Source organism: Micromesistius poutassou (genome assembly GCF_964030765.1).
Source record: "Micromesistius poutassou genome assembly, chromosome: 11".
Classification (NCBI taxonomy): Eukaryota; Metazoa; Chordata; class Actinopteri; order Gadiformes; family Gadidae; genus Micromesistius; species Micromesistius poutassou.
This window is the reverse complement of record NC_140281.1, coordinates 1,729,033-1,754,871: the sequence shown is the minus strand read 5'-3', so window position 1 is coordinate 1,754,871 and position 25,839 is coordinate 1,729,033. Positions and strand designations below refer to the sequence as shown.

Genomic DNA, 25,839 nt, shown 5'->3' with positions numbered 1-25,839 from the left:
AGTGGGCGATTGGCAATCTGCGATTGGCAGTTTGAAAAAAAAAATTCAAAAAAAAATCTCTAAGTATTACCAGGCTCAGGGTAAAGACAATGTAAGCAAACTGATTTTATAGTCTTTAATAAATGATTGCAGCTTAACAGAGCTTTTTCTGTCAACAATAGGATCTGAATTGTTTGCAATTGACTTTGATGCTGAAGTTCTTCAAATCTCTTCGCATTTATTTAGGTGTCTAAACAGCCTTCTCCCATTGAGATCCCAAACAGAGATCCCGGCCGAGACGCTGGTGTTTACAGAGTGGAATGCAGCCCGGGTAGCATATCCATTGTGCTTGGCTTACAATTGCACACGTCCTTCCGATAGAAAGGAAATGCTTTTCAGAAAAACAAGCCCAATAAAGATTGCACGAGTTCTGAATGGATGTATAGCGTGCTGCTGCCCTGTCTCCCAGCGCAATTGCTGCTTGATCAAAGACTATCAAAGATGAGATCTGCGTCTCTGTCTCTCCCGGTTTCCCCCCCATTTTTTCCATCCCCCCCCCCCCCCCAACCCTCCTCCCATCTCGATTTCTCCCTCATCCCTCTCTGCCGTCTTCCTACTGAGAAGCGGGATCAGACAGAAATTGTCATAGATTAATACCGCATGTGTTTTGCCGTATCATTGATTTATTTTCTTGAGCTGTCATTTTATATCTTGCACATGTGCAAAGGGCCCGCAGTAACGTCAACGTTGGACACAGTCAGCCGTCATGGAAACCTCTCCCTCCCCACAGCTGGTTGTCGTAGGCTACTTGGTAACGCAACAGCGAGCCGCGAAGAGCAACGCTCTGGAGCGTTATCGTGACACGCCTCGACTTCTCCTACCGAGAAGCCGGGGGCGGGTGCGGGGGGGGGGGGGGGGGGGGTGCGGGGGGTGTTTATTATGACATCAGTAAATAATTTGGGATAAAAATACCACCTTTATGGGAACTGGTTGCTACTCATCGTATCCTGTTTACGGTGGAATCAAACAGTGTGTCTGGGTGTGATCACGGTGGAGTTTGCACAAGGGTCACAGGGTTGAAATCTGGTCTTTTTTTTCCCCAGCTCGTCCAGAGATGATGATGATACCACACGTATAATATAATTTATAATGAACAATCATTTAGTTTTAATTGCTTTCTTATCGTACTTCATCGATTCAACAGCCAAATGTTCAGCATGTGGCTCTGGAAAAAAAAAAGTTATGGTTGCATACGGCCGCCGTTCTATATCAAAATGATGTCAGTTAATTACCCATCAGCACTTTTCCCTGCCCCCCCCCCCCCCCCCCCCCCCCCTATCTGAACGTCAAGAGAGGGAACATATGTAGAAGACTTTTACGCCTCAACCAAACACGGACACAATATAATTGATGACACACGCTGGTTATTAGACACATGGGCTGTGCCTTTGAGATTGTGCAATTCAACTTCTGCTCTGTATCTCTGCTTGTAACGTTTAACCTACCCCATAATCAGGGTTGATTCCTTGCAGAAACTGCAATTCAATTACGCATGTCACTGCATTAAATGCATGGAACACTGGAGGAACCAGACTGAACTACACATTCTGGTTATTATCCAAACAAGTCGGAGAAGGTCCCAAAGCGGCCCTCAGAGAAGTATGGCAGACATTTTGTTTTTTATGCTTTCCATACATCCCGGATAAAAAGCTCAGGAAAAGGGAGCATGTGTTTTGCATTTTTGCGTGGAAAAATAATGTTGTTTGTTATTCGTAAGCAAGGAAGTTGAGGTTTCCCCTTAATCCCTGTCACGTCTCTACGGGTTATTCAGACATTATCACTCGTCTTAGACGATTGGCACCGGGAATAGGCGTGGGATCGTCGTGACTCGTGGGTGAAAACTCTCCCTCTCCTGTTCAAATCTCTGAGCGCTATGTTGGGTCTGCTCCTACGGGCCAAGAACCTACAAAGAAATGCACGGGATAAAGCCCAGGAAAGAATGACCCAGCTGCCAATCGCAGGACTTGGCTACATCACCTACTGCACAAACAAAAGCCTTTCTGGGACTACCAAATGGAGCAAACAAACCAGGGTTCCCGGTAACATGAAGACAAGAGAGGATGATGAAAAGAAAAACATTACCAGGCGCTGCTGAAAGGCCCTTAGGAAGCCTTCATCTCCACCAGAGGAAGCACGATTCACCACTGTTTACCGTGTCTACAAACACTTTCGACCGTGACCAGGGGCGAAGACTGGATAATAACTGTCTTTTAGGATGTGATTACTCCGATGAGAATGCAGCCTCTGACGTACTCCCCAAAACACAACCTCTCCCTGGTCTTAAATTACAATGCCCTACTCGTTTTCTATGAGTGTAGTTCTCTGATTGTTCTTCTAACATTGTACCTCTATGATTGGTCTTCTATGATTGTGCTTGTATGATGGTACTGCTATGATTCTGTTTCTAGGATCATACTTCTACGATGGTACTTGTATGATTGTACTTCTATGAGCCTATCTTTTTTTCATCCTATTTCTGTGATCACTTATATGATGGTACTTCTACGATTGTACTTCTTTGATGGTTCTTCTATGAATGTACTTCTATGATCGAATTTCTCTCGTTATACTTTCAGAAATGTGAGTATATCGTTGTCCTTTCATCCTGCAGAGGTGGAGAAGGACCTGGCCAAGTTGGCAGAGGCCGGGAAGATGACCGGCAGAGGCCTGAACAACCCGGCCAGCAGCGCCCTCCTCAGCCCCCTGCTCCACCACAGGACGTTGCCCAACACCCTGCCCCTCCAGAGCCTGCTCTCCAGGCCCCAGTCCCCCGCCGGCGGCCTCTCCTCCAAGCCCAGCGCCGGGGGGCTCCCCATGCTCAGCCCTAAGCACACCTCGCTGTCCAGCGGTCGGACCGTCAGCAACCCGGGGAGCAGGACTCAAACGCCCAGAACCCCCAGCAGGCCCCTGACCCCCAACAGCCTAATGTCACGCTCCGGAGGCCACAAGGAGGTGACCTTCAGGAGGTCCCGGAGTCGGCCCGTGACGCCCACCTGTCAGCCCATGCGTCCCCGACCACTGCTCACTCCACCTGGGCTGAGCACCACGGATAGCCTGGGGGCCAGCCTACGGGCCTACCTCTCTGAGGTGAGATATCACACTTTTTTTTAATCTCTTTTTTTGCCTTCAACACCTGCGCAAAAATCATCGGCCTGTTCTTTATAGATCTTTTTTTGTGTCGTAGTCATGAAATGCTCATCTTTGTTAATTAACGACTTACAGTTCTAGGCACTGATATTTGAGATGGTGCCTCACACTCACACGGCAGTGACCACTTTGTCCCCAAACCGAGCATGGCTGTGTGGCATGGTCTTTATTTCGTAATTTCATGTGCTTCTTATAGTCTATATAGTAGTAACCGTTCACTGTTTAAGACTTTCCCTATAGCTTGAAGCATGAAGCATTTGAACTTTTTTGGTTCTTTTCCATGAGGTTTTCTCATTAAATGGTCTACTAAAAGCCAATTAATTTGAAATCGCTATTAATGGCCGTCTGAAATATATCAATCCCCTTTTGAGCGTCTAGCCGTCAACGTGTTGGTAGACGGCTAGCCAGATTATCACAAACGCCACAGAAGCGTTTCAAACCTTGATTGGGGCCACCTGGCTGAGTTACTAGGGGTTCAGCCCTGTCGATTGGCTGCTCTCGCAGTGGAACTCTGAACCTTTTGGGTAACACCAGTTGAACAAAAGACGCTGCTTTGTTCCTTTATTTTCCATTGCTCTCACAGCTTATCCCAGCAGGGCTGAGCTCCACGACCGTCTCGCCTCGCTTCTGACCTTAAGAACCTCATTACGCCTCAGCTTTGAGAAATAAGATAACTGTGTTCAGCCAGGAGCGCGCACGGTTTGCTCATGAGCAGTATGTTTCCAAAGGCCTTGCCCAGCGGTATACCCGATATGAAGGAATATATAATCAGCTGTGAGTTTGAATGATGCTGCACTTGTGAATCATCACGTACTCTGGTTCACATTTGTTTTTGTTCATTTTCGGTGCAGTGTGGATGTCTCAGAGGGTTGCTCTGCTCATGGTTCAGTGTGATGTTGTGTTTAATTAGAGCCATCGTTTAGGACTTTCTAGAGGGTTGCTCTGCTCATGGTTCAGTGTGATGTTGTGTTTAATTAGAGCCATCGTTTAGGACTTTCTAGAGGGTTGCTCTGCTCATGGTTCAGTGTGATGTTGTGTTTAATTAGAGCCATCGTTTAGGACTTTCTAACCCCGTGCTCTGTTTGTCTTTCCTCTCTGTCATCTCTTTCATCTCCTCTTGCCTTCCCTCTCCCCTCCCTTCCTCTCCTTGCCTTCCCTCTCCCCTCTTGTCCTCTCTCTCGCTCTCGCTCTCCCATCTCATCTTCTTCTTTCCTCTTCTCTCACTCTTTCCTCTTTTCCATTATGTCTCCCCCCCCCCCCCCGACCTCTACTCCACTCTCCTTTGCTGTCCTCACCTTCTCTCTCCCCCCTCCTCTACCCTTTTGTCCTTTCCTCTCCCCCCATCCTCCCACCACAACTTCCCTCCCTCCTCTTGGCCGCCTGTCCTCCCCCTCCCTGGTCTCTCCTCCCTCTCCTCCTCCTGCTCCCCTCCACTCCTTTCGTCTCCTCTCCTCTCCTCCCCCCTGCTCCTCCCCACTCCTCCCAGGATGAGTTCTACCAGCAGCTACAGGGCATCAGGCAGCCCTGGCACATTCCCAGTGACCCAGAGGGCGACATGCTGGAACCGCCTGAACAGGACAGAAGTGAGTGATCGCAGTAGCGTACCATTGCTATGACTGTCCCAGTCACACACACTTTTATTCTTCCAAAGTAAAAGCGCCGCACTTCGTCTCATCCTCCGAGCTGGAGCCCAAGTTGAATTTGTCAGTAATCCACACAGGTCACAATGTATTACTGCACACCGCACTTCTAATGTCGACTTTTCAATTTCCGTTTTGATGCGATACGAAGGTCACGTCCTGTTCTTGGTTACTAATACATGTACTTTCAAAGGGCATCACATCCATTGTGAAGTTTACATGTACATTTAACGATTCCTTGAGAAATTCAAATTGACAGGTCAAGCACAATAAGAAAGGCGTACATTTTGTTCCATGGATATATAGTAATCCTTGAGTGGGAATACACCGTCAAAGGTTTTTGTTTCCTGGCAAGTCTTAAGAGATTCATCTCCATTAAAATCTATTGGACAGTCGGCCATCGCTCTCTCTCTCTCTCTCTCTCTCTCTCTCGCTCACTCGCTCGCTCACTCGCTCTCTCTATCTCACTTGCTCTTGCTCTCTCACTCACTCGCTCTCATTCTCTCTCTCTTGCTCTCCATCTCTCTCTCTCTCTCTCTCTCTCTCTATCTCTCTTTCTCTCTCTCCCTCTGTTGTAAGTTGTAAATCCAATCATAATAATGGCCTGGCTTGGACACGGTGCAGAATGTCATATTGAAAATGGCTTTGCATTTCATCGGAACTCCTTCACGGTTCCACTCCATAAATCCTACGAATGTATTTAGGAATACAGGCCGCGTCTCAGACGTTTGCCAAGTGTGGTGTTCAATTCGCCAAGGTCTAATCAAATTCATGCTCTCTTAACGTTTATGGTGAGAATTCTGTATCGCCCTGATCCTCCTATTTATATAAATATACATATCTATATTTCTAGAAAGTGATACTCTAGCTACACAGAGTTGAATTGCTTTACACATTCTTCCAGAGGGGCAAAAGGTAAGGTGTGAGCAAGAGAAAACACTTAAAATATGTTGTTGATCGATTATGACTCACTCCAGTTTGCACTTTACTGCCAGATGTTGCTATTTTCAAAGTAAACAACAAAAGGTTACAAGCCGCTACTAAGAACAGAAAATGGAGTGCACGTGGGAATCCAAGTTGGACAGCTTTACGGCCAACCAGAGACTCACTCATCACCAAAAGTGGAAATATTTCCTTTACGTGACTAAGTTCTCCATTGATATTGTTTGGCACATTATTCTGGGTATTTATTTATTTCATTTTTTTCCCCTTCCTAATAACCACATGGGAGGAGATGAATGACTTTGGGTTGGGTTGATGATGTGTTTATAGAGGATGTGAGCCACACAGAGAAGCACTGGGCCACATACAGATTCACGCACACACACGCGCACACACACACACACACACACACACACACACACACACACACACACACACACACACACACACACACACACACACACACACACACACACACACACACACACACACACACAAACAACCATAGAGCAAACAGCTGCAATATGTGACAAAGGAGTCATTAGAAATAATATTGTGTATGAATGTGTGTGTGTGTGTCTGCATGCATGTGCTTGTGTATGTGTGTGTGTCTCTGATCCTGTATGCATGGGTCTTTCTTTTCCTTTTCAATACACTTTTTTTGTGTCTGTAAAAGTAAGTGTAAGTTTAAGTAGTTTGTGTGTAACTGTGTCTGTCTTTATGTGTGCATGTGCCTTTATGTGTGTATGTGTGTGTTTGTGTGTTTGTAACCATGTCTGTCTGTATGCATGCATGTGCTTGTGTGTGTGTATGTGTTTGTTAGCGTGTGTGTATGTGTGTGTTTGAGTGTGTATGTGTGTATGTGTGTGTGTGTGTGTGTGTGTGTGTGTGTGTGTGTGTGTTTGAGTGTGTATGTGTGTGTTTGTGCTTGCGTGTGTGTCTGTGTGTGTTTGCATGTGTATATACTTGTACATGGCTGGCTTCGTTAGACCCGTGACCTTCCCTTTCAGGCCCCGATCCTGCACGGGCGTCACGGCCAGCTCTAGGTCCATAGTGAGCGCTAAATAATGGGCTAAAAAACCCAGAGCTATTTCCTGTTATTTTACAAATGTCCACAATGAGGCCAACCGCACATACCGCGACCGGAGATGAAAAGGAGTTTGTCCTCATTCTCACTTCCATTGCCTTTTGTTATTCATTGTTTGGGACTAAGCGATTCCACCACACCACTGAGTGCCATGAATTAAACATAAGGCGCCCCGCCATGGAATCACCACCGTAGCGTTTGACACCTGTCAAGTGTACAGGAAGGGCTGTTGTCACAGCGACCAAGGACACAATCTTATTTCAGGGTGGGGGGTGGGGGGGACGGGTTATTTACATCAATGCTTAGAAATGTCCGGGGAAGAGAGGAGGTAATGCTTTGGAACGTATTACCAGTGTTGGGAAGGATACTTTAAAAATGTATCCAGTTACAGAATACAGAATACATGCCCAAAAATGTAATTTCTAACGTATTCCGTTACATTGCTCAATCTGGGTATTGTATTCTGAATACTAAACTGTTACTATGCTGTTACCGCTAATCAAACAATAATTCCCATAATGTGCGTGGCTGAGCGGGCCTGTTACGTCCAAAGAGGCGTATGCTTTTTAGAACTGGATCAGACCGAGGTGTGTTCGCTTTTACATCTCAAGCGAACTGCACCAGAGTTTATTTGGAAGCGAACCGAGACCACCTCTTTATCAAGGTCTCGGCCGGCTGTTGGTGCGAAAGCACCCTAGAGTGAATAAACTCGTGAAACAGTATTGTATTGTAGTATTGTAATGTAATCCATGGATTTCAACAATGTATCTGTATTCTAAATACCAACTATTTAAATTGTAACTGTAACGGAATACAGTTACTTATAATTTGTATTCTGAATACGTAACGCCGGTACATGTATTCCGCTACTCCACAACACTGCGTATTACATACTGGATAGTAGAACCGAAGAGAGAGAGAGAGAAAGAGAGAGAGAGAGAGAGAGAGAGAGAGAGAGAGAGAGAGAGAGAGAGAGAATGTAACTTCTAACATAGAAATGTGTGGTTTGCAGGCGGAGTACGAGACGCCAAGAAGAGATCAGTGTTTTCAGGTAACAACCGTCTGCTCACACACCTCAAATCAAAGGAAAAACACCACAACACCTGCAGCAGATAGTTTGGCATGATCATCACCCCTTTACATTAACCACCCGGGACTACTGTGACCACGGTGGGCGCGTCTCTTGGGGGGGAGGGGGCTAGTTAGTAACGAGTGTCTTGCTTTGACAGTGTCCCCACCGCCTGTCTGTCAATGAACACATTTGTCGAGCTGTGGCGGGCCACACAAACTACCTTCAATGGTTTTCTGTTTTCTGAGAGTTTTGTTTATAGACCTATCAATAACCCTCAAGGTCTGCGCAGAGGTGGCTCCTCCTCTGCTGTGGGGAGACGGCCTCGGGTTGAGGAGCGCTCTCCCCTGCCCAGTTCCATTAAGTCACTCTGGGTTTCTGAGTTTACATGCGGCGGCGGGCTGCGGGCGGCCTCTCAGCGTCAACACCGGAGGGGGGAGCGGAGGAGGGGAGGAGTGGGGAGTCAGTCTGGGTTAAGGTTGTCTGCGGCGGGCCTTGTGGCTCCGGGGGTGCCCACAGTTCGCAGCCTGGCTGTGCCAGTCTGGACGGAGATCACAGAGCCGGCAGCCAGCCGGCTGCCTAGCGATCCAGGAGAAGCCAAGGCGCTGCCACGGCAACCAAAAAACCATAAGCTCTGAAGGCCCCAACCCCCCCCCCCACAATCACCCGTTTCCCAGAATGCATTGCCTTAAGTACGGTCGTTTGGAGTTCCGTCAAGTAGTGCCGGGCATCATTATTCACTTTTTTCTTTCTTTGGGACATTTAAATATTAAGGGGTCTGTTTTATAATATCTGCCGGGTTATTAGTGTTATTAGTGGTTGAATGTGTCTGATGTGACTGGTGACTGGAGACTGATATTTGTGTTTTTTCACAGGCCTTTAACGACGAAAGACCAGGGACACTAATCCAATCAAACTATTATGCAAACCACTGGACATTTTGAATATGTGTACAGGGACAATTATTTTTTTAGAATATGAATAATAAAGAGATTGTATACTTTTTCACAAATGCTAGTGTTTCATAGACAATGTAGCATAGTAAATCTCTATGATATCACATGAAGAAGAAAAAAAAAGTGCAATATGCTACTTATTTTTGTCTGCCCTTTAGCATGCGATTGAACTTGAAGAAAAAAAAATAAAAGAGATGTACTCTTTTTTGAAGCCCAATAATAAATTATGTTTAGGGCAGCACACACTAATGTATGTTTAGAGGAAAAAAATCCTTTATATGCACTGTCCGGATGTAGCATTTTGAAAGATATAGTTGTAGAGATTACAAAGAATGCTGTTATGCTATCGAAAAACCCTTCGGTTCCCACAATTACTTGTCAGGTTCTGTTTTTGTCAGTGTCCGAATTATACATTTTTGATTTTTTAAGTATGACTTTTATATGATTTTGACATGCAAACAAGAATCGAAGAGCCTGTGGATTGTAATTTGAAAATTGTGCCTCTTGAAGAGCCAATAAAAAAGACTATGAAATTGTGGACCATTTGTTTTTCATTTGATTCATGTCACTACTCATAGTGGTGGATAGTAGTGGATATTTTGTGTGGTTGAGTGGTTGTTGAGTGGTTCGGGCGATGAAAGCTTACATGGAGCCAACGCGAATGTCCCCAGTCTATATGTGGTCTTCCTTGAGCATGGGAACCTGTCCCCACTACCTGTACCTGTGTGACATATATCCACATCCACAGAAAGCCACTTCGGATAAAACCGTCATGGAAGGTACTTGCGAATGCAACATATTTCTCTGACCACCCGGGCTATTGGGGATGCATTGATAATTTGGTGTTATACTCCTTTGCCATGCTCACAAAATGTAATGACAAGTAAAAATGTTTTACATTAGGGCCGTGTGTTGTGTGATGTTTGTGTGTTTGACGGCCGGGTTTAACCCGCGGTCGTGTGATGGGACCGTCAGATATCAAACCCAGAGGGTCTGATCCTCCAGCTCTAGGAATGTATCTGAGTACCGATCCACTGCCCCGTTCTGCTGTTCGAATCCCATCTTGTGACTAGGATTAATAACGTTTCACACATTGACTCAGGGTCATTGGAAATGTGGTGTTGGTTTTTCGAAGGAAGAAGAATGTCATCATGTAGACCTGTTTTTCGTTGTGTGTTAAAACGAGACACATTTCCGATGAACAATGTGTTCCGATCGGAGTGGATTGATATTGACTGGCAAAAGGATGTAATTGTATTGGTCTGCAACATTGGTCTGTACAAGTGGTTCTTACTTGACACTGGTGAATACTTTCTGTTAGGCCAGCTCTTTTTGTTGTTGTCAATGCCAGCAGCACTATAAAGCAAAGAGAGACATTGGAATATCTACAGCCACAGTTGTGGAAAGGATTCATCTTTCAAAAGCTCTCCCTTCTGGTAATGTGTCTGCTGACTGAGAGAAAGGACATCTAAAATGTTCCATCCGCAAACTGTCAAGCAGCTTTTTAAGGTTGGATATGGTTATAATAAGGTTAAAGGAGATGGCGACCAGATGGTCAGTTGAACATTGATAAAAACCAGTGTCACACTGATGTAATTTATTTAATTATTGCGATGTATAACATGCAATGAAAAGTGAACCTAGGAAGTCTTAACCGCACACGCTACACCAACAGGAATCAGCGTTTCTATCTCACATCCTGTATAGAATCTTGTTTTCAGTTGGAAACCTCAGTTATCCTACAGTATGTTTACTGTAGGACGGACGGACGGACGGACGGGGGGGGCTTATGTTTATGAACAGTCTTGCTTCTTCAAAGTCACAGGCACAGCGGCCCACCCAAGACAATAAGCCACTTGCTTAGTGCAGATCAGGACCACCGTCAACGGTCATGACCGTCAACTGGCTGAGCTGGGTCTATGTTCACCGCCTGGCTGCTAGGGACTTAATGTAAGCTAAAGTGCAAATCAAGCTACCGGGGAGAACATGGCATGTTTAACAATTGTAATAATCATTATCCAAACATTGTGTACTTGAAAGGCTGCAACGGTAGTGAAAGAAGGTGTATTAAGTTAAGTGTGTGTGTGTGTGTGTGTGTGTGTGTGTGTGTGTGTGTGTGTGTGTATGCGCGAGAGTTGGACATGGAATGTAGTATGGCCTAACACCACCAGTCGGTTTGATCGCTGAGGACGCCCTTGGAATGCCATACTTTAGGTGGAATTTTCATGGCTTTAATTCCATGGTCTGTAGTTTTTGACCACTTGACGAGTAATGCGTAATGTATTTGGAATATCTGCAACTTGAAGTTTTGCATCTGAATGTGTGAACATTAAAGTAACAACTTTGAAATCATGTTTTTAAAATGGTAATGCTTCAAATGACATATTTTAACTTCAAAGAGGTGAATTCAAAACGAATAAATTCAGACGACTGGTAGCTATGGGGGGCCTTATGTTTATGAACGGTCCTGCTTCTTCAAAGTCACATGCCCACCAGTGGCCCACCCAAGACAATAAGCCACTTGCTTACTGCAGTTCTGGACCACCGTCAACAGTCAAGTGGCTGACCTGGGACTATATTCTTGAATTTATTCTTCAGTTTGGCCATTGGAGGCAGGCCTATCTGAAAAGGCATCGAGATGCATTCATTCACACGGGTGTCCACAATTCTGACAGCTGCTGGCATTAGGGGTGGGGCACGAGTTTTTGCTCACCGACATCCAGCACTCGTGCATCATCGGCCCGGACCTGCAGACACGTTGGGGTGCCTGGGTGGACGTGGCTGGGGCATCATCACCTTTTGGCACAGAGGCCGTGGCACTCCAGTCAGGGAAGGGGAAAGGGGACCTGGTCCGGAAGCCCAGGCCCAGGCGCGGCCCCCACGCCTCACCGCAGCAGGGTCGGTGGCTTCAGTTGCTCAAGGACTGCAGGTGGACAGGGCAGCGCGCGACACCGGCCCTGCCGCCAGCGTGCCCTGGCCAGACGTCAGGCGGCGGAGGACGGGGTCTGGTTGCTGGGCAGGGCCACACACACACATTGATGTAACAGGAAAATACTAAATAAAAACATGTTTAGAATTGTTTCCCATCCAAAAATTCTTAAATAAATTAAAATATCTGCAACTGGTGTAAGATGTTTGTTTAGAGTTTAACCTCTAGTTGTAATTCAACCCATAGCTATATTGTGGAAATCCCAGTCAATAATTTGACACACTCATGCACACAATTCAATTTAGAATTATGTTCTGACCACAGACAGCATGGAGGCAGAACAGGCAGAACTCAACATGATCATCTTAAATGTTGCTGCTACGATGCATCCTATATTCCATTGCATCCACAACATTGATCGATGAAAGATGGAGCATGAATTAAGAGACATACAAGAAACGACTGCCTTATCGTAGAAAGAGCGTAAGTGTACTTGGTCCTGCCAGGTGTCCACATTCAGACTTGCCAATAACCAATAACACAATTTGAAATTTTACATTTTATTATAGACCCGTTTCATTTGGAAAGTAGATGCAAGTCATTGCTGGAACTCCAGTAAATACATTTGTACAGTTATTGACCACTTCATATGTCAGGATTTCAATGAAGCAAACATACCCAATGTAATCTGGGAAAGATAACAACTTCTGTGTTACAGTGGTAAAGGGAAGCGCTGCTGGGGCTTGTAGCTAGGCGGCTGCTGCTGGGGCTTGTAGCTAGGCGGCTGCTGGGGCAGTGGCTGCTACAGCTGGGGCTTGTAGCTAGGCTGCGGCTGCTGCTGCGGCTGCTGTTGCGGCTTGTAGCTAGGCTGCGGCTGCTGCTGCGGCTTGGGCTTGTAGCTCGGCGGCTGCTGCTGCTGCTGGGGCTCGTAGCTAGCCTGCTGCTGCTGCTGGGGCAGCGGCTGCTGCAGCTGCTGGGGATCGTAGCTAGGCAGCTGCTGGGGCTTGTAGCTAGCCTGCTGGGGCTGGGGCTTGTAGCTAGCCTGCTGGGGCTTGTAGCTAGCCTGCTGGGGCTGGGGCTTGTAGCTAGCCTGCTGGGGCTTGTAGCTAGCCAGCTGCTGCTGGGGCAGCGGCTGCTGCAGCTGCTGGGGATCGTAGCCAACCAGTGGCTGCTGCTGCTGGGGCTGGGGCTTGTAGCTAGCCTGCTGGGGCTTGTAGCTAGCCTGCTGGGGCTGGGGATCGTAGCTAGGCGGCTGCTGCTGGGGCTGGGGCTTGTAGCCATCCTGCTGCACCTGGGGGTCGTAGCTAGGCTGCGGCTGCTGGGGCTTGTAGCTAGGCTGCGGCTGCTGGGGTTGGGGCTTGTAGCCAGCCTGCTGCTGCGGCTTGTAGCTAGGCTGCTGCTGCTGCTGCTGGGGCTTGTAGCTAGGCTGCTGCTGCTGGGGCTTGTAGCTAGGCTGCTGCTGCTGGGGCTTGTAGCTAGGCTGCTGCTGGGGCTTGTAGCTAGGCTGCTGCTGCTGCTGCTGCTGGGGCTTGTAGCTAGGCGGCTGCTGCTGCTGCTGGGGCTTGTAGCTAGGCGGCTGCTGCTGCTGCTGGGGCTTGTAGCTAGGCGGCTGCTGCTGGGGCTTGTAGCTAGGCTGCTGCTGCTGCTGGGGCTTGTAGCTAGGCTGCTGCTGCTGCTGGGGCTTGTAGCTAGGCTGCTGCTGCTGCTGGGGCTTGTAGCTAGGCTGCTGCTGCTGCTGGGGCTTGTAGCTAGGCTGCTGGGGCTTGTAGCTAGGCTGCTGCTGCTGCTGCTGGGGCTTGTAGCTAGGCTGCTGCTGCTGCTGCTGGGGCTTGTAGCTAGGCTGCTGGGGCTTGTAGCTAGGCTGCTGCTGCTGCTGGGGCTTGTAGCTAGGCTGCTGCTGCTGGGGCTTGTAGCTAGGCTGCTGCTGGGGCTTGTAGCTAGGCTGCTGCTGGGGCTTGTAGCTAGGCGGCTGCTGGGGCTTGTAGCTAGGCGGCTGCTGCTGGGGCTTGTAGCTAGGCGGCTGCTGCTGCTGCTGGGGCTTGTAGCTAGGCGGCTGCTGCTGCTGCTGGGGCTGGGGCTTGTAGCTAGGCAGCTGCTGCTGCTGCTGGGGCTGGGGCTTGTAGCCATCCTGCTGCACCTGGGGGTCGTAGCTAGGCAGCTGCTGCTGCTGCTGGGGCTTGTAGCCAGCCTGCTGCTGGGGCTTGTAGCCAGCCTGCTGCTGGGGCTTGTAGCTAGGCTGCTGCTGCTGCTGGGGCTTGTAGCTAGGCGGCTGCTGCTGGGGCTTGTAGCTAGGCGGCTGCTGCTGCTGGGGCTTGTAGCTAGGCGGCTGCTGCTGCTGGGGCTTGTAGCTAGGCGGCTGCTGCTGCTGGGGCTTGTAGCTAGGCGGCTGCTGCTGCTGGGGCTTGTAGCTAGGCGGCTGCTGCTGCTGGGGCTTGTAGCTAGGCGGCTGCTGCTGCTGGGGCTTGTAGCTAGGCGGCTGCTGCTGCTGCTGCTGGGGCTTGTAGCTAGGCGGCTGCTGCTGCTGCTGCTGGGGCTTGTAGCTAGGCGGCTGCTGCTGGGGCTGCTGGGGCTTGTAGCTAACCTGCTGCTGCTGGGGCTGGGGCTGCTGGGGCTTGTAGCTAACCAGCTGCTGGGGCTTGTAGCTAACCTGCTGCTGGGGCTGCTGGGGCTTGTAGCTAACCTGCTGCTGGGGCTTGTAGCCATCCTGCTGCACCTGGGGGTCGTAGCTAACCTGCTGCTGGGGTTGGGGCTTGTAGCCAGCCTGCTGGGGCTTGTAGCCAGCCTGCTGGGGCTTGTAGCCAGCCTGCTGGGGCTTGTAGCCAGCCTGCTGGGGCTTGTAGCTAGGCGGCTGCTGCTGCTGCTGCGGCTTGTAGCTAGGCGGCTGCTGCTGGGGCTTGTAGCTAGGCTGCTGGGGCTTGTAGCTAGGCTGCTGGGGCTTGTAGCTAGGCTGCTGCGGCTTGTAGCTAGGCTGCTGCGGCTTGTAGCTAGGCTGCTGCGGCTGCTGTTGCGGCTTGTAGCTAGGCTGCGGCTGCTGCTGCGGCTGGGGCTTGTAGCTCGGCGGCGGCTGGGGCTTGTAGCTCGGCGGCGGCTGGGGCTTGTAGCTCGGCGGCGGCTGGGGCTTGTAGCTCGGCGGCGGCTGGGGCTTGTAGCTCGGCGGCGGCTGCTGCTGCTGGGGCTCGTAGCTAGCCTGCTGCTGCTGCTGGGGCAGCGGCTGCTGCAGCTGCTGGGGATCGTAGCTAGGCAGCTGCTGGGGCTTGTAGCTAGCCTGCTGGGGCTTGTAGCTAGCCTGCTGGGGCTTGTAGCTAGCCTGCTGGGGCTTGTAGCTAGCCTGCTGGGGCTGGGGCTTGTAGCTAGCCAGCTGCTGCTGGGGCAGCGGCTGCTGCTGCTGCTGGGGCTGGGGCTTGTAGCTAGCCTGCTGGGGCTTGTAGCTAGCCAGCTGCTGCTGGGGCTGGGGCTTGTAGCTAGCCTGCTGGGGCTTGTAGCTAGCCTGCTGGGGCTTGTAGCTAGCCTGCTGGGGCTGGGGCTTGTAGCTAGGCGGCTGCTGCTGGGGCTGGGGCTTGTAGCCATCCTGCTGCACCTGGGGGTCGTAGCTAGGCTGCTGCTGCTGGGGCTTGTAGCTAGGCTGCTGCTGCTGCTGCTGCTGGGGCTTGTAGCTAGGCTGCTGCTGCTGCTGCTGCTGGGGCTTGTAGCTAGGCGGCTGCTGCTGCTGGGGCTTGTAGCTAGGCTGCTGCTGCTGCTGGGGCTTGTAGCTAGGCTGCTGCTGCTGGGGCTTGTAGCTAGGCTGCTGCTGCTGGGGCTTGTAGCTAGGCTGCTGCTGCTGGGGCTTGTAGCTAGGCTGCTGCTGCTGGGGCTTGTAGCTAGGCTGCTGCTGCTGGGGCTTGTAGCTAGGCTGCTGCTGCTGGGGCTTGTAGCTAGGCTGCTGCTGCTGGGGCTTGTAGCTAGGCTGCTGCTGCTGGGGCTTGTAGCTAGGCTGCTGCTGCTGCTGGGGCTTGTAGCTAGGCTGCTGCTGCTGCTGGGGCTTGTAGCTAGGCTGCTGCTGCTGCTGGGGCTTGTAGCTAGGCTGCTGCTGCTGCTGGGGCTTGTAGCTAGGCTGCTGCTGCTGCTGGGGCTTGTAGCTAGGCTGCTGCTGCTGCTGGGGCTTGTAGCTAGGCTGCTGCTGCTGCTGGGGCTTGTAGCTAGGCTGCTGCTGCTGCTGGGGCTTGTAGCTAGGCTGCTGCTGCTGCTGGGGCTTGTAGCTAGGCTGCTGCTGCTGCTGGGGCTTGTAGCTAGGCTGCTGCTGGGGCTTGTAGCTAGGCTGCTGCTGGGGCTTGTAGCTAGGCTGCTGCTGCTGGGGCTTGTAGCTAGGCTGCTGGTGCTGGGGCTTGTAGCTAGGCTGCTGCTGCAGCTGGTGCTGGGGCTTGTAGCTAGGCTGCTGCTGCAGCTGGTGCTGGGGCTTGTAGCTAGGCTGCTGCTGCAGCTGGTGCTGGGGCTTGTAGCTAGGCAGCTGGTGCTGGGGCTTGTAGCTAGGCTGCTGCTGCTGCTGGGGCTGGGGCTTGTAGCCATCCTGCTGCACCTGGGGGTCGTAGCTAGGCGGCTGCTGCTGCTGCTGCTGCTGGGGCTTGTAGCTAGGCGGCTGCTGCTGGGGCTTGTAGCTAGGCGGCTGCTGCTGCTGCTGGGGCTTGTAGCTAGGCGGCTGCTGCTGCTGCTGGGGCTTGTAGCTAGGCGGCTGCTGCTGCTGCTGGGGCTTGTAGCTAGGCGGCTGCTGCTGCTGCTGGGGCTTGTAGCTAGGCGGCTGCTGCTGCTGCTGGGGCTTGTAGCTAGGCGGCTGCTGCTGCTGCTGGGGCTTGTAGCTAGGCGGCTGCTGCTGCTGCTGGGGCTTGTAGCTAGGCGGCTGCTGCTGCTGCTGGGGCTTGTAGCTAGGCGGCTGCTGCTGCTGCTGGGGCTTGTAGCTAGGCGGCTGCTGCTGCTGCTGGGGCTTGTAGCTAGGCGGCTGCTGCTGCTGCTGGGGCTTGTAGCTAGGCGGCTGCTGCTGCTGCTGGGGCTTGTAGCTAGGCGGCTGCTGCTGCTGCTGGGGCTTGTAGCTAGGCGGCTGCTGCTGCTGCTGGGGCTTGTAGCTAGGCGGCTGCTGCTGCTGCTGGGGCTTGTAGCTAGGCGGCTGCTGCTGCTGCTGGGGCTTGTAGCTAGGCGGCTGCTGCTGCTGCTGGGGCTTGTAGCTAGGCGGCTGCTGCTGCTGCTGGGGCTTGTAGCTAGGCGGCTGCTGCTGCTGCTGGGGCTTGTAGCTAGGCGGCTGCTGCTGCTGCTGGGGCTTGTAGCTAGGCGGCTGCTGCTGCTGCTGGGGCTTGTAGCTAGGCGGCTGCTGCTGCTGCTGGGGCTTGTAGCTAGGCGGCTGCTGCTGCTGCTGGGGCTTGTAGCTAGGCGGCTGCTGCTGCTGCTGGGGCTTGTAGCTAGGCTGCTGCTGCTGGGGCTTGTAGCTAGGCTGCTGCTGGGGCTGGGGCTTGTAGCTAGGCTGCTGCTGGGGCTGGGGCTTGTAGCTAGGCTGCTGCTGGGGCTGGGGCTTGTAGCTAGGCTGCTGCTGGGGCTGGGGCTTGTAGCCATCCTGCTGCACCTGGTGGTCGTAGCTAGGCAGCTGCTGGGGTTGGGGCTTGTAGCCAGCCTGCTGCTGCTGCGGCTGGTAGCTAGGCGGCTGCTGCTGCGGCTTGTAGCTAGGCTGCTGCTGCTGCGGCTTGTAGCTAGGCTGCTGCTGCTGCGGCTTGTAGCTAGGCTGCTGCTGCTGCGGCTTGTAGCTAGGCTGCTGCTGCTGCGGCTTGTAGCTAGGCTGCTGCTGCTGCTGCGGCTTGTAGCTAGGCTGCTGCTGCTGCTGCGGCTTGTAGCTAGGCTGCTGCTGCTGCTGCGGCTTGTAGCTAGGCTGCTGCGGCTTGTAGCTAGGCTGCTGCGGCTTGTAGCTAGGCTGCTGCGGCTTGTAGCTAGGCTGCTGCGGCTTGTAGCTAGGCTGCTGCTGCTTGTAGCTAGGCTGCTGCTGCTGCGGCTTGTAGCTAGGCTGCTGCTGCTGCGGCTTGTAGCTAGGCTGCTGCTGCTGCGGCTTGTAGCTAACCTGCTGCTGCTGGGGCTTGTAGCTAACCTGCTGCTGCTGGGGCTTGTAGCTAACCTGCTGCTGGGGCTGCTGGGGCTTGTAGCTAACCTGCTGCTGGGGCTGCTGGGGCTTGTAGCTAACCTGCTGCTGGGGCTGCTGGGGCTTGTAGCTAACCTGCTGCTGGGGCTTGTAGCTAACCTGCTGCTGGGGCTGCTGGGGCTTGTAGCCATCCTGCTGCACCTGGGGGTCGTAGCTAGGCAGCTGCTGGGGTTGGGGCTTGTAGCCAGGCGGCTGCTGCTGCTGGGGCTTGTAGCTAGGCGGCTGGGGCTTGTAGCTAGGCGGCTGCTGCTGCTGCTGGGGCTTGTAGCTAGGCTGCTGGGGCTTGTAGCTAGGCGGCTGCTGCTGCTGCTGGGGCTTGTAGCTAGGCGGCTGGGGCTTGTAGCTAGGCGGCTGCTGCTGCTGCTGGGGCTTGTAGCTAGGCTGCTGGGGCTTGTAGCTAGGCTGCTGCTGCGGCTGGGGCTTGTAGCCAGCCTGCTGGGGCTTGTAGCCAGCCTGCTGGGGCTTGTAGCTAGGCGACTGCTGCTGCTGCTGCTTGTAGCTAGGCGGCTGCTTCTGCTGCTGCGGCTTGTAGCTAGCCGGCTGCTGCTGCGGCTGGTGCTGGGGCTTGTAGCTAGGCTGCTGCTGCTGCTGCTGGGTCTGGGGCTTGTAGCTAACCTGCTGCTGGGGCTGGGGCTTGTAGCTAACCTGCTGCTGGGGCTGGGGCTTGTAGCTAACCTGCTGCTGGGGCTGGGGCTTGTAGCCAACCTGCTGCACCTGGGGGTCGTAGCTAGGCAGCTGCTGGGGTTGGGGCTTGTAGCCAGCCTGCTGGGGCTTGTAGCTAGGCGGCTGCTGCTGGGGCTTGTAGCTAGGCGGCTGCTGCTGCTGCTGGGGCTTGTAGCTAGGCGGCTGCTGCTGCTGCTGGGGCTTGTAGCTAGGCGGCTGCTGCTGCTGCTGGGGCTTGTAGCTAGGCGGCTGCTGCTGCTGCTGGGGCTTGTAGCTAGGCGGCTGCTGCTGGGGCTTGTAGCTAGGCGGCTGCTGCTGCTGCTGGGGCTTGTAGCTAGGCGGCTGCTGCTGCTGCTGCTGCTTGTAGCTAGGCGGCTGCTGCTGCTGAGGCTGCTGGGGCTTGTAGCTAACCTGCTGCTGGGGCTTGTAGCCAGCCTGCTGGGGCTTGTAGCCAGCCTGCTGGGGCTTGTAGCCAGCCTGCTGGGGCTTGTAGCTAGGCGGCTGCTGCTGCTGCTGCGGCTGCTGGGGCTTGTAGCTAGGCGGCTGCTGGGGCTTGTAGCTAGGCGGCTGCTGCTGCTGCTGCTGCTGGGGCTTGTAGCTAGGCGTCTGCTGCTGCTGCTGCTGCTGCGGCTTGTAGCTAGGCGGCTGCTGCTGCTGCTGCTGCGGCTTGTAGCTAGGCGGCTGCTGCTGCTGCGGCTGGGGCTTGTAGCTAGGCGGCTGCTGCTGCTGCGGCTGGGGCTGGTGGCTAGGAGGCAGCTGCCTGTGGTGCTGCGGCTTGTAGCTAGGCTGCTGCGGCTTGTAGCTAGGCTGCTGCGGCTTGTAGCTACGCTGCTGTGGCTGGTCGGGCTGGTGGCTAGGAGGCTGGTGCTGCTTGTATCTAGGCTGCTGCTGCTGCTGGTAGCTAGGCGGCAGCTGCTGCTGCTGCTGCTGGGGTTTGTAGATAGCCGGCTGCTGGGGCTGGTGGTTGGTAGGCTGCTGCTGCTGCTGGGGCTTGTAGCTAGGTGGCTGCTGCACATAGGTAGGCTTCTCCGGCTCAGCAAACCCCTCCCTGTAAGCTGTTGTGCATTCTTGTTAGCACATGGATATCTACATGTTTTAATTAATACTTTAGCTTGAACTCACCATGTACTTGACACCCCACAGCAAGTAGAAGAGACAATTGCAATACCCTGGTAGATAAAAAATAATGTTTCAATATTTCCATTCTACTGATTAATAACAATGAAGTCAACTAAAATTAAGAAATTACCTCATTAGAACAGCCATGGTTGCTGTGGTGAGCAACTACAACTCCACTGAAGTGATGAATTCTGCTGAAGGTTCAAACAATTATACACATCTAGTCATGTTCTTCTCTGGCACTGATTGGCTTGACAAAGGTGCATCTCAATCATAATCAGTGTGCCTAATGAGTTGGAACAGATGTTGTTCTTAAAGATGTCAGGTGGTATCAGGATTATGCATGCATGTTGTTTGGAAGATGAAACAATATGTATGAATGCACTGGAAGCTATAAGATATAGAGCAGAGAAAAGTAAGTGTGTCAGAGATGCACACAGTGTTGGGTAGAAAAGAAGATGTAGATTAGTGTGTCTTGTAATGGTATATCCACAGCCCATCTAGTGGTTAACTAGGGGGCCTTCGTTCTTGGTCTTGTTGAGAGTTTTATGCTCCTGGTTGTATTGTTTTGAGTCTTACATGATGTTGCCACTTTAGTATTATTGAAAGGACCTAAGGGGTATTCCATCAACCAAGCTAAGCGCAAAGCCGGGCTTATTTAGCTTAGCCTCGCTTCTGTCAGCTAGAGTTGCATTCCATTAACGTAACTTAAGGGAATCGCCACTAAGTAACCATGGCAACTTATCCCACCAAACTAACCTGGTCGGTAGCAGGTTAACTGTCAGGCTAACTTGAGCGGTGTTTCAGAGAAATCCATCTGTCAGCAACAATTGTACCATCAGAAGGTTCCGCCAAGCCTAGTCCTCACGATTTTGTCATAAATGTACATATATGAAGTACAAACAGCGTATATTTTCACTAAGGGGCTAAGATTAAATGATGCAAATAAAATAATTAAATTAATTAATATTTATATACGGATATTTTCTCAACACATTTTTATACAAAGCTATATATATGTATAAAAATATATTGTATATATTAAAATTATTATATTATTCTGTGTTTGGGAACCAGCAGTTGGGTGAATGGTCTAGCACTTTCCCTGTGGTATGCACGACCCAAGTTCGCGTTCAGAGTAAATCATATAATTATTGGCGCTGGCTTAATTTTGTAATTCCCTTTATGTCAGAGAAAGTAAGCCTAACAATTTACTTTTTATTTAAGAAATATGTCTTACAATTTCCCTAGAACTCAAATATAACTTGCAAAAACCCATGGTAAACATGTTAATATTAATGTTACTGATAGTGAAGCCATTGTCACAATGATAAAGACATTGCTGCATGGGAAATTGTCAGCCACATAAATTCCATTCAGGTGAGCAGGCAGCCAAGACCACTTCTGTTGAGATAAATACTATGGTTAGTCAATTTAGAATATTCAAAGAAATGGAAAATAAATGTCATGAAAAATTATTTGATTTCTCTAGTAATCCTTCCTATATTACTAATTGCGTAGGGATTGAACCCCGGACGACCGGGTGCAAGTCTGACACGTTAACTCGAGACTATCTCCCTGATTTCAAATATATGGTCAATATTAAATTAAAATATGTTACGCTTAATACTACTTATGCATTCAACAGATCAGCAATTCTTTGCCAGACGGCCTTCCTGTTTTTATTAATGGTTACGGTGTTTCCTTTTTGAGTTATTATATGCTTGTACTCCTCATAGACCTCCACAAGCAGCTTCTGTTAGCCGCTGGAAAAGATCCCACTCGGACATTTGATCCATGATTCGACATTCACGGTTCTGGGCTGGTTACATATCTCGTGCGTAATCCACGATAACGTAAGCATGGTTTGAACTAACCTGAGCAAGGTGCGGCTGAACTGCGTTGATGGAACGGCTTTAGCCTCAAGTGGAAGTTGGCGCTAGTTCTAACTGGGCTTAATGAACTAAGCGCTGCTTTCGTTAGCGACTTTGATGGAATACCCCTCTAGTTAATGTATTGATTGTAGTTCCTGGTCTTGAGTAGTGTTAACCATAAATAAGCCTCCTGCTCGCTGTCTAGAGGTGGAGAAGCCTCATTCTAGAGGTCTAGAAGGGGTGAAGCCTCCTGCTATAGGTCTAGAGGTGGAGCACTGTGGAAGGAAATCACTGCCTTAATGTTTTGAACATTGCCATTGAATTTTGTTGATGGAAATATAAACATCATTGAAAATTCAACCCATAAAATGTAACCGTAGTAGCAGGGCATTCCAAACACAGGCCTAAGCAGTCGAGACTGAATGCAATTTAATCTACTGCCGGCCAATCAGATCACATCTGTCAGTCACGACGGGGGCTTCGGTAAGTTGTCGGGTTTCATTGTCGATTGCTTAGGCCTGACCGTGGAGGGGTCTGGTACTTCAGTTTGAATTTTTATGGCTTGAATTGGAATTCAAAACAAATAATTTCGGATTACCCTGTTTTCAAAGTATAATATTTCAATGTTATGAAATAGATAATGTATACATTTCGCGAAACAAAATTCAATAGCTTTTAAAATTCAAAACATGGCAATGATTTGCTTCCATACAAAAACAACACATTGTCTTATTCATAACGCAAATGAAAATGTTACCTAGTATCAACCAGGTGAAAATTCAAAACATTCAATGAACGTTATGCCTTCTTGGTTTTTGGCATTCTTGGCACTCCAACGCAAGGTCTTATTATAATTTGATTTGGAATCGTTTTTGTGGTTTGCTTGGATTGACAGGTTTAATTAATGAATGGCGTTTCCTGTTGAATGTTTCAACACAAAAGTCAGATGTGAAAATTTATTCAGTGTTTCAGCACGAAAGTCTGGCTTTTCATTTGGTTCTGTAATTTATTTGAACTGCTATAGATGATGGATGCCATGTTTACGGTCGGCCCTCTTGTGTGCTCAATAACACGGAGGATTGACAGAGATGTTCAAGTGATCCCTGACTGGAACATCACCATTTATTTAACATTGTTCCCAGGATTTGTTTAACAAATCCAGCAGGATTATGAGTAAGATGAACAAGCGAGGAAACGCCGCTGTGTGTGTGTGTGTGTGTGTGTGTGTGTGTGTGTGTGTGTGGGGGGGGGGGGGGGGGGTAAAGGACAAGGATAGAGAAGATCCTTTTTGTCCTCTGCACCTCGTTCAAGTGTGAAGACTTAACTGATGTGTGATGTAAGCCTTTAGTCTGAGCACAGCAGGCTCAAACTGTCTGGGCAGGATCTTCCACTCCGTCTCTGTCTCTCCCTCCCTTTCAACTCTCTCCTCAACCCCTCCATATTAAGTTCATGGTTCTCTTTGCTGTGTGTGTGTGTGTGTGTGTGTGTGTGTGTGTGTGTGTGTGTGTGTGTGTGTGTCTGTGCCTCAGACCTGACTTTGGGTGTGTGTCTGTATGTGTGCCTGCCTCAAACCTGTGTGTGTATGTGTGTGTGCGCCTCAGTTCCCGTGTGTGTGTGTGTGTGTGTGTGTGTGTGTGTGTGTGTGTGCGTGCGCGTGTTTGTGTGTGTGTCAGGTGACTCATCTGTACTCTACTCGTCTCCCAAGGCTGCGTAAGAATCACTGAATCATGCTCTCATAATGCATTGGTCTTCCTTTCTGCCTTTCCTTGTTTTATTTCAAACAAAACATCTTAAGGCTGATATAATTTCTTACGCCTCGTGGAAATATTTGTGATTTCCTTGTCCATGTGCGTGTGCTGTGCTGGGCATGTTTTAAATCCCCGTCTTGGAGAAGATTGAAACAAGATATTATGGCAGGGGCACAATGGAGCTCTAATGCAATGATATTTATACCTATCGTAAAACTAAAAGAACACAGTGGAACTTTTTAGCTTATAGTGTTATGTGCTATGGGTGGATACATTCAGAGCATTGGTGGCCCCAGCAGGATTCAAACCCCTGACCATGGCAGGGGTGGATGACATGATAAACCTTGTTGAGCTCAACAGGACCACAGAAAGGTTTTGTTGTGTGGAGGTTATGAATCATAAAGTCGCTAATGGTGATGGCTCCCTCACTGGCTGCGCTGGACGCTGTGTGGTCTGGTTTTTGTCCCTGCAAAGCAAAGAAGATGAGGAGACACAAAGAGATGGGTTCGAGTACAACGGCTGATCAAAACTGTATTGGCGTGAATCCCACTATATGCCTTTTGGTGATGATGTAGTTACTTGATTACTTACTACTTTCGTTCAATCATTTGTGGATATGTCGATCCATTTTCCGTGTTACGCCATTCATGTTTTTTAACCAAAAAATCATTTTACATTTTTGGTTAAAACCAATATCCATATCATATGTAATCTTCACTAAAACTGTGATAAAAATCCTTCCTGATCAGTGACCTCTATGTTTTTGAGATCCAGCGAAAAGGGAGTTTGGTTGTTTGTGATTAGGAATCAAACCATTTGAACTTCTTCAAGAGCATACAGTGTGTACGCTTGCGTCTGCCACGAATATAAACAATGGCAAATTAGCAGTCTTTTGAGGAGACATTTTGTAAAGTACAAAATGACATAACTAACATTGTTACCATAACATTGTTATTCAAAATGTCCAAAGTGCTATGTCGACATTGTTTACATATGTGGCAGGCGTTGGGCAGGCGCATGTACGCTAAACGCTCTTTGGCAGAATCAGCACAAAACAAATTCCTTTTCTAAAATGATATTGGTAATGGCTGTTTAAGTGAAGCCAAGAGAGTCGTCTGCGATGGTTGCATCACCCAGACCGGTATGGCTCTAAAATAACAAATGACAGTTTTTCCTTTTGACTGATTTTCTGTGATCTGTTCGATAACCGTGGTGGAGCGTCCAGCGACCGCTGACGACTTGGTTAGGTGCTTCCTGGTCTGTTGTTTAACGTTCTCCAGTGAACCCTCACCGTATGGAGACCCCCAGAGAGCAGTTATGCTAGAAACGAGAGAGCCATAGATCGCTACATTCAAATAAAGATCCCGTTTTGACCTCTCTCGGCGGCCTCACTCCCTTAGCTCTGTGCCATACATACTTTTATATATCATCTTATCCTAGCTATCTTTGTTTTATACCGGGAATGGGTTAACCAAACAATTGTTAGTGCTTGGCACTTGGTTCTATGAACATAGTGTATAGTGTTTGTTTATAGTGTTGCTTTGGATAAAAGCGGCTTCTAAATGCCCTTAAAGTAAATGTAAATGATGCACTTGTCTAAGAGCATATTCCTGATCGACACCATGCTAGTGGTGACCTTGATAACCTATCCCTTGAGGTAGGTGAGGTCATTTATGAGGACATTTGGACCAGGCATCGGTAAACGGCCCAAACGGTTCAAATGGTCCGTGGGAGGGCCAAGGAAGTGCCCCGGGACAGAATCAAGTGCGCTGGGAGGGCCATGACATGGAGTGTTTGGGTTTTCCTCCTCTGCAATCACCAGGATGGCGATGACGCTGTTTCCCCTCACCAGAGCGGCCGCGCTGCCAAAACCTCTGATCTCAGATTCCCAGCATCGCTTCTGCAAAGAGGAGCAACTCAAGGACCCCAGTGTGTGGGCTTGATCACGCACACACACACACACACACACACACACACACACACACAGTCTCAAACGCAGGCGCATACACTCGCACACACACACACACATTTACATTTAGGGCATTTAGCAGACGCTTTTTATCCAAAGCGACTTACAATAAGTAACACACATACACACACACACACACACGCACACGCACACGCACACGCACACACACACACAGGGGGGACATCCATGGTGCTCTGTGTTCGAACGAAACAACATCCTGAGGGAGTGCCTCTCTCGTTTGGCGGTTGGGAAGATCAATGTTTTAGTCGTGGTTACGCGGCCTCTGAGGGTTCCCTCGCAGTTGGTTTTCATTCGGAGGGGAGATTTATTGCACTTACTCTCTGATGGCACTTTATGGGCACCAGTCGATTGCTGTTCGTGACTCCTAAAGCGTTTCTCTGCACATTTCTGGTCGTACGAAATGCTTTTCTTCCGTTTTTTTTTTTCCGCGGTGTTTAGTTTTATTTCCCTTTTGTCGAAGGAGAATGAGCTGTGGCTGATGTCTGAAC

The 25,839-nt window shown here is 50.1% G+C and overlaps 2 protein-coding genes across 2 annotated transcripts in view; one reads left to right on the top strand and one right to left on the bottom strand.

Moving 5' to 3' along the window:
* cUnh8orf34 (chromosome Un C8orf34 homolog) overlaps nucleotides 1-8,562 on the top strand; it is a gene marked incomplete at both ends in the record, with an annotated part of 58,963 nt that extends 50,401 nt beyond the window's left edge. Inside the window, 4 exons of the mRNA XM_084475675.1 lie at nucleotides 2,651-3,126; nucleotides 4,673-4,769; nucleotides 7,868-7,906; nucleotides 8,444-8,562. Of these exons, the coding sequence (XP_084331801.1) occupies nucleotides 2,651-3,126; nucleotides 4,673-4,769; nucleotides 7,868-7,906; nucleotides 8,444-8,562 (731 nt within the window). The remainder of the gene's footprint in view (nucleotides 1-2,650; nucleotides 3,127-4,672; nucleotides 4,770-7,867; nucleotides 7,907-8,443) is intronic.
* A 3,234-nt stretch (nucleotides 8,563-11,796) lies between these two features.
* The window catches only part of LOC311355857 (uncharacterized protein), a gene marked incomplete at both ends in the record, with an annotated part of 39,933 nt that continues 25,890 nt past the window's right edge, over nucleotides 11,797-25,839 (bottom strand). Inside the window, 5 exons of the mRNA XM_084475674.1 lie at nucleotides 11,797-11,892; nucleotides 13,101-14,357; nucleotides 15,402-18,344; nucleotides 18,441-18,548; nucleotides 18,672-19,076. Of these exons, the coding sequence (XP_084331800.1) occupies nucleotides 11,797-11,892; nucleotides 13,101-14,357; nucleotides 15,402-18,344; nucleotides 18,441-18,548; nucleotides 18,672-19,076 (4,809 nt within the window). The remainder of the gene's footprint in view (nucleotides 11,893-13,100; nucleotides 14,358-15,401; nucleotides 18,345-18,440; nucleotides 18,549-18,671; nucleotides 19,077-25,839) is intronic.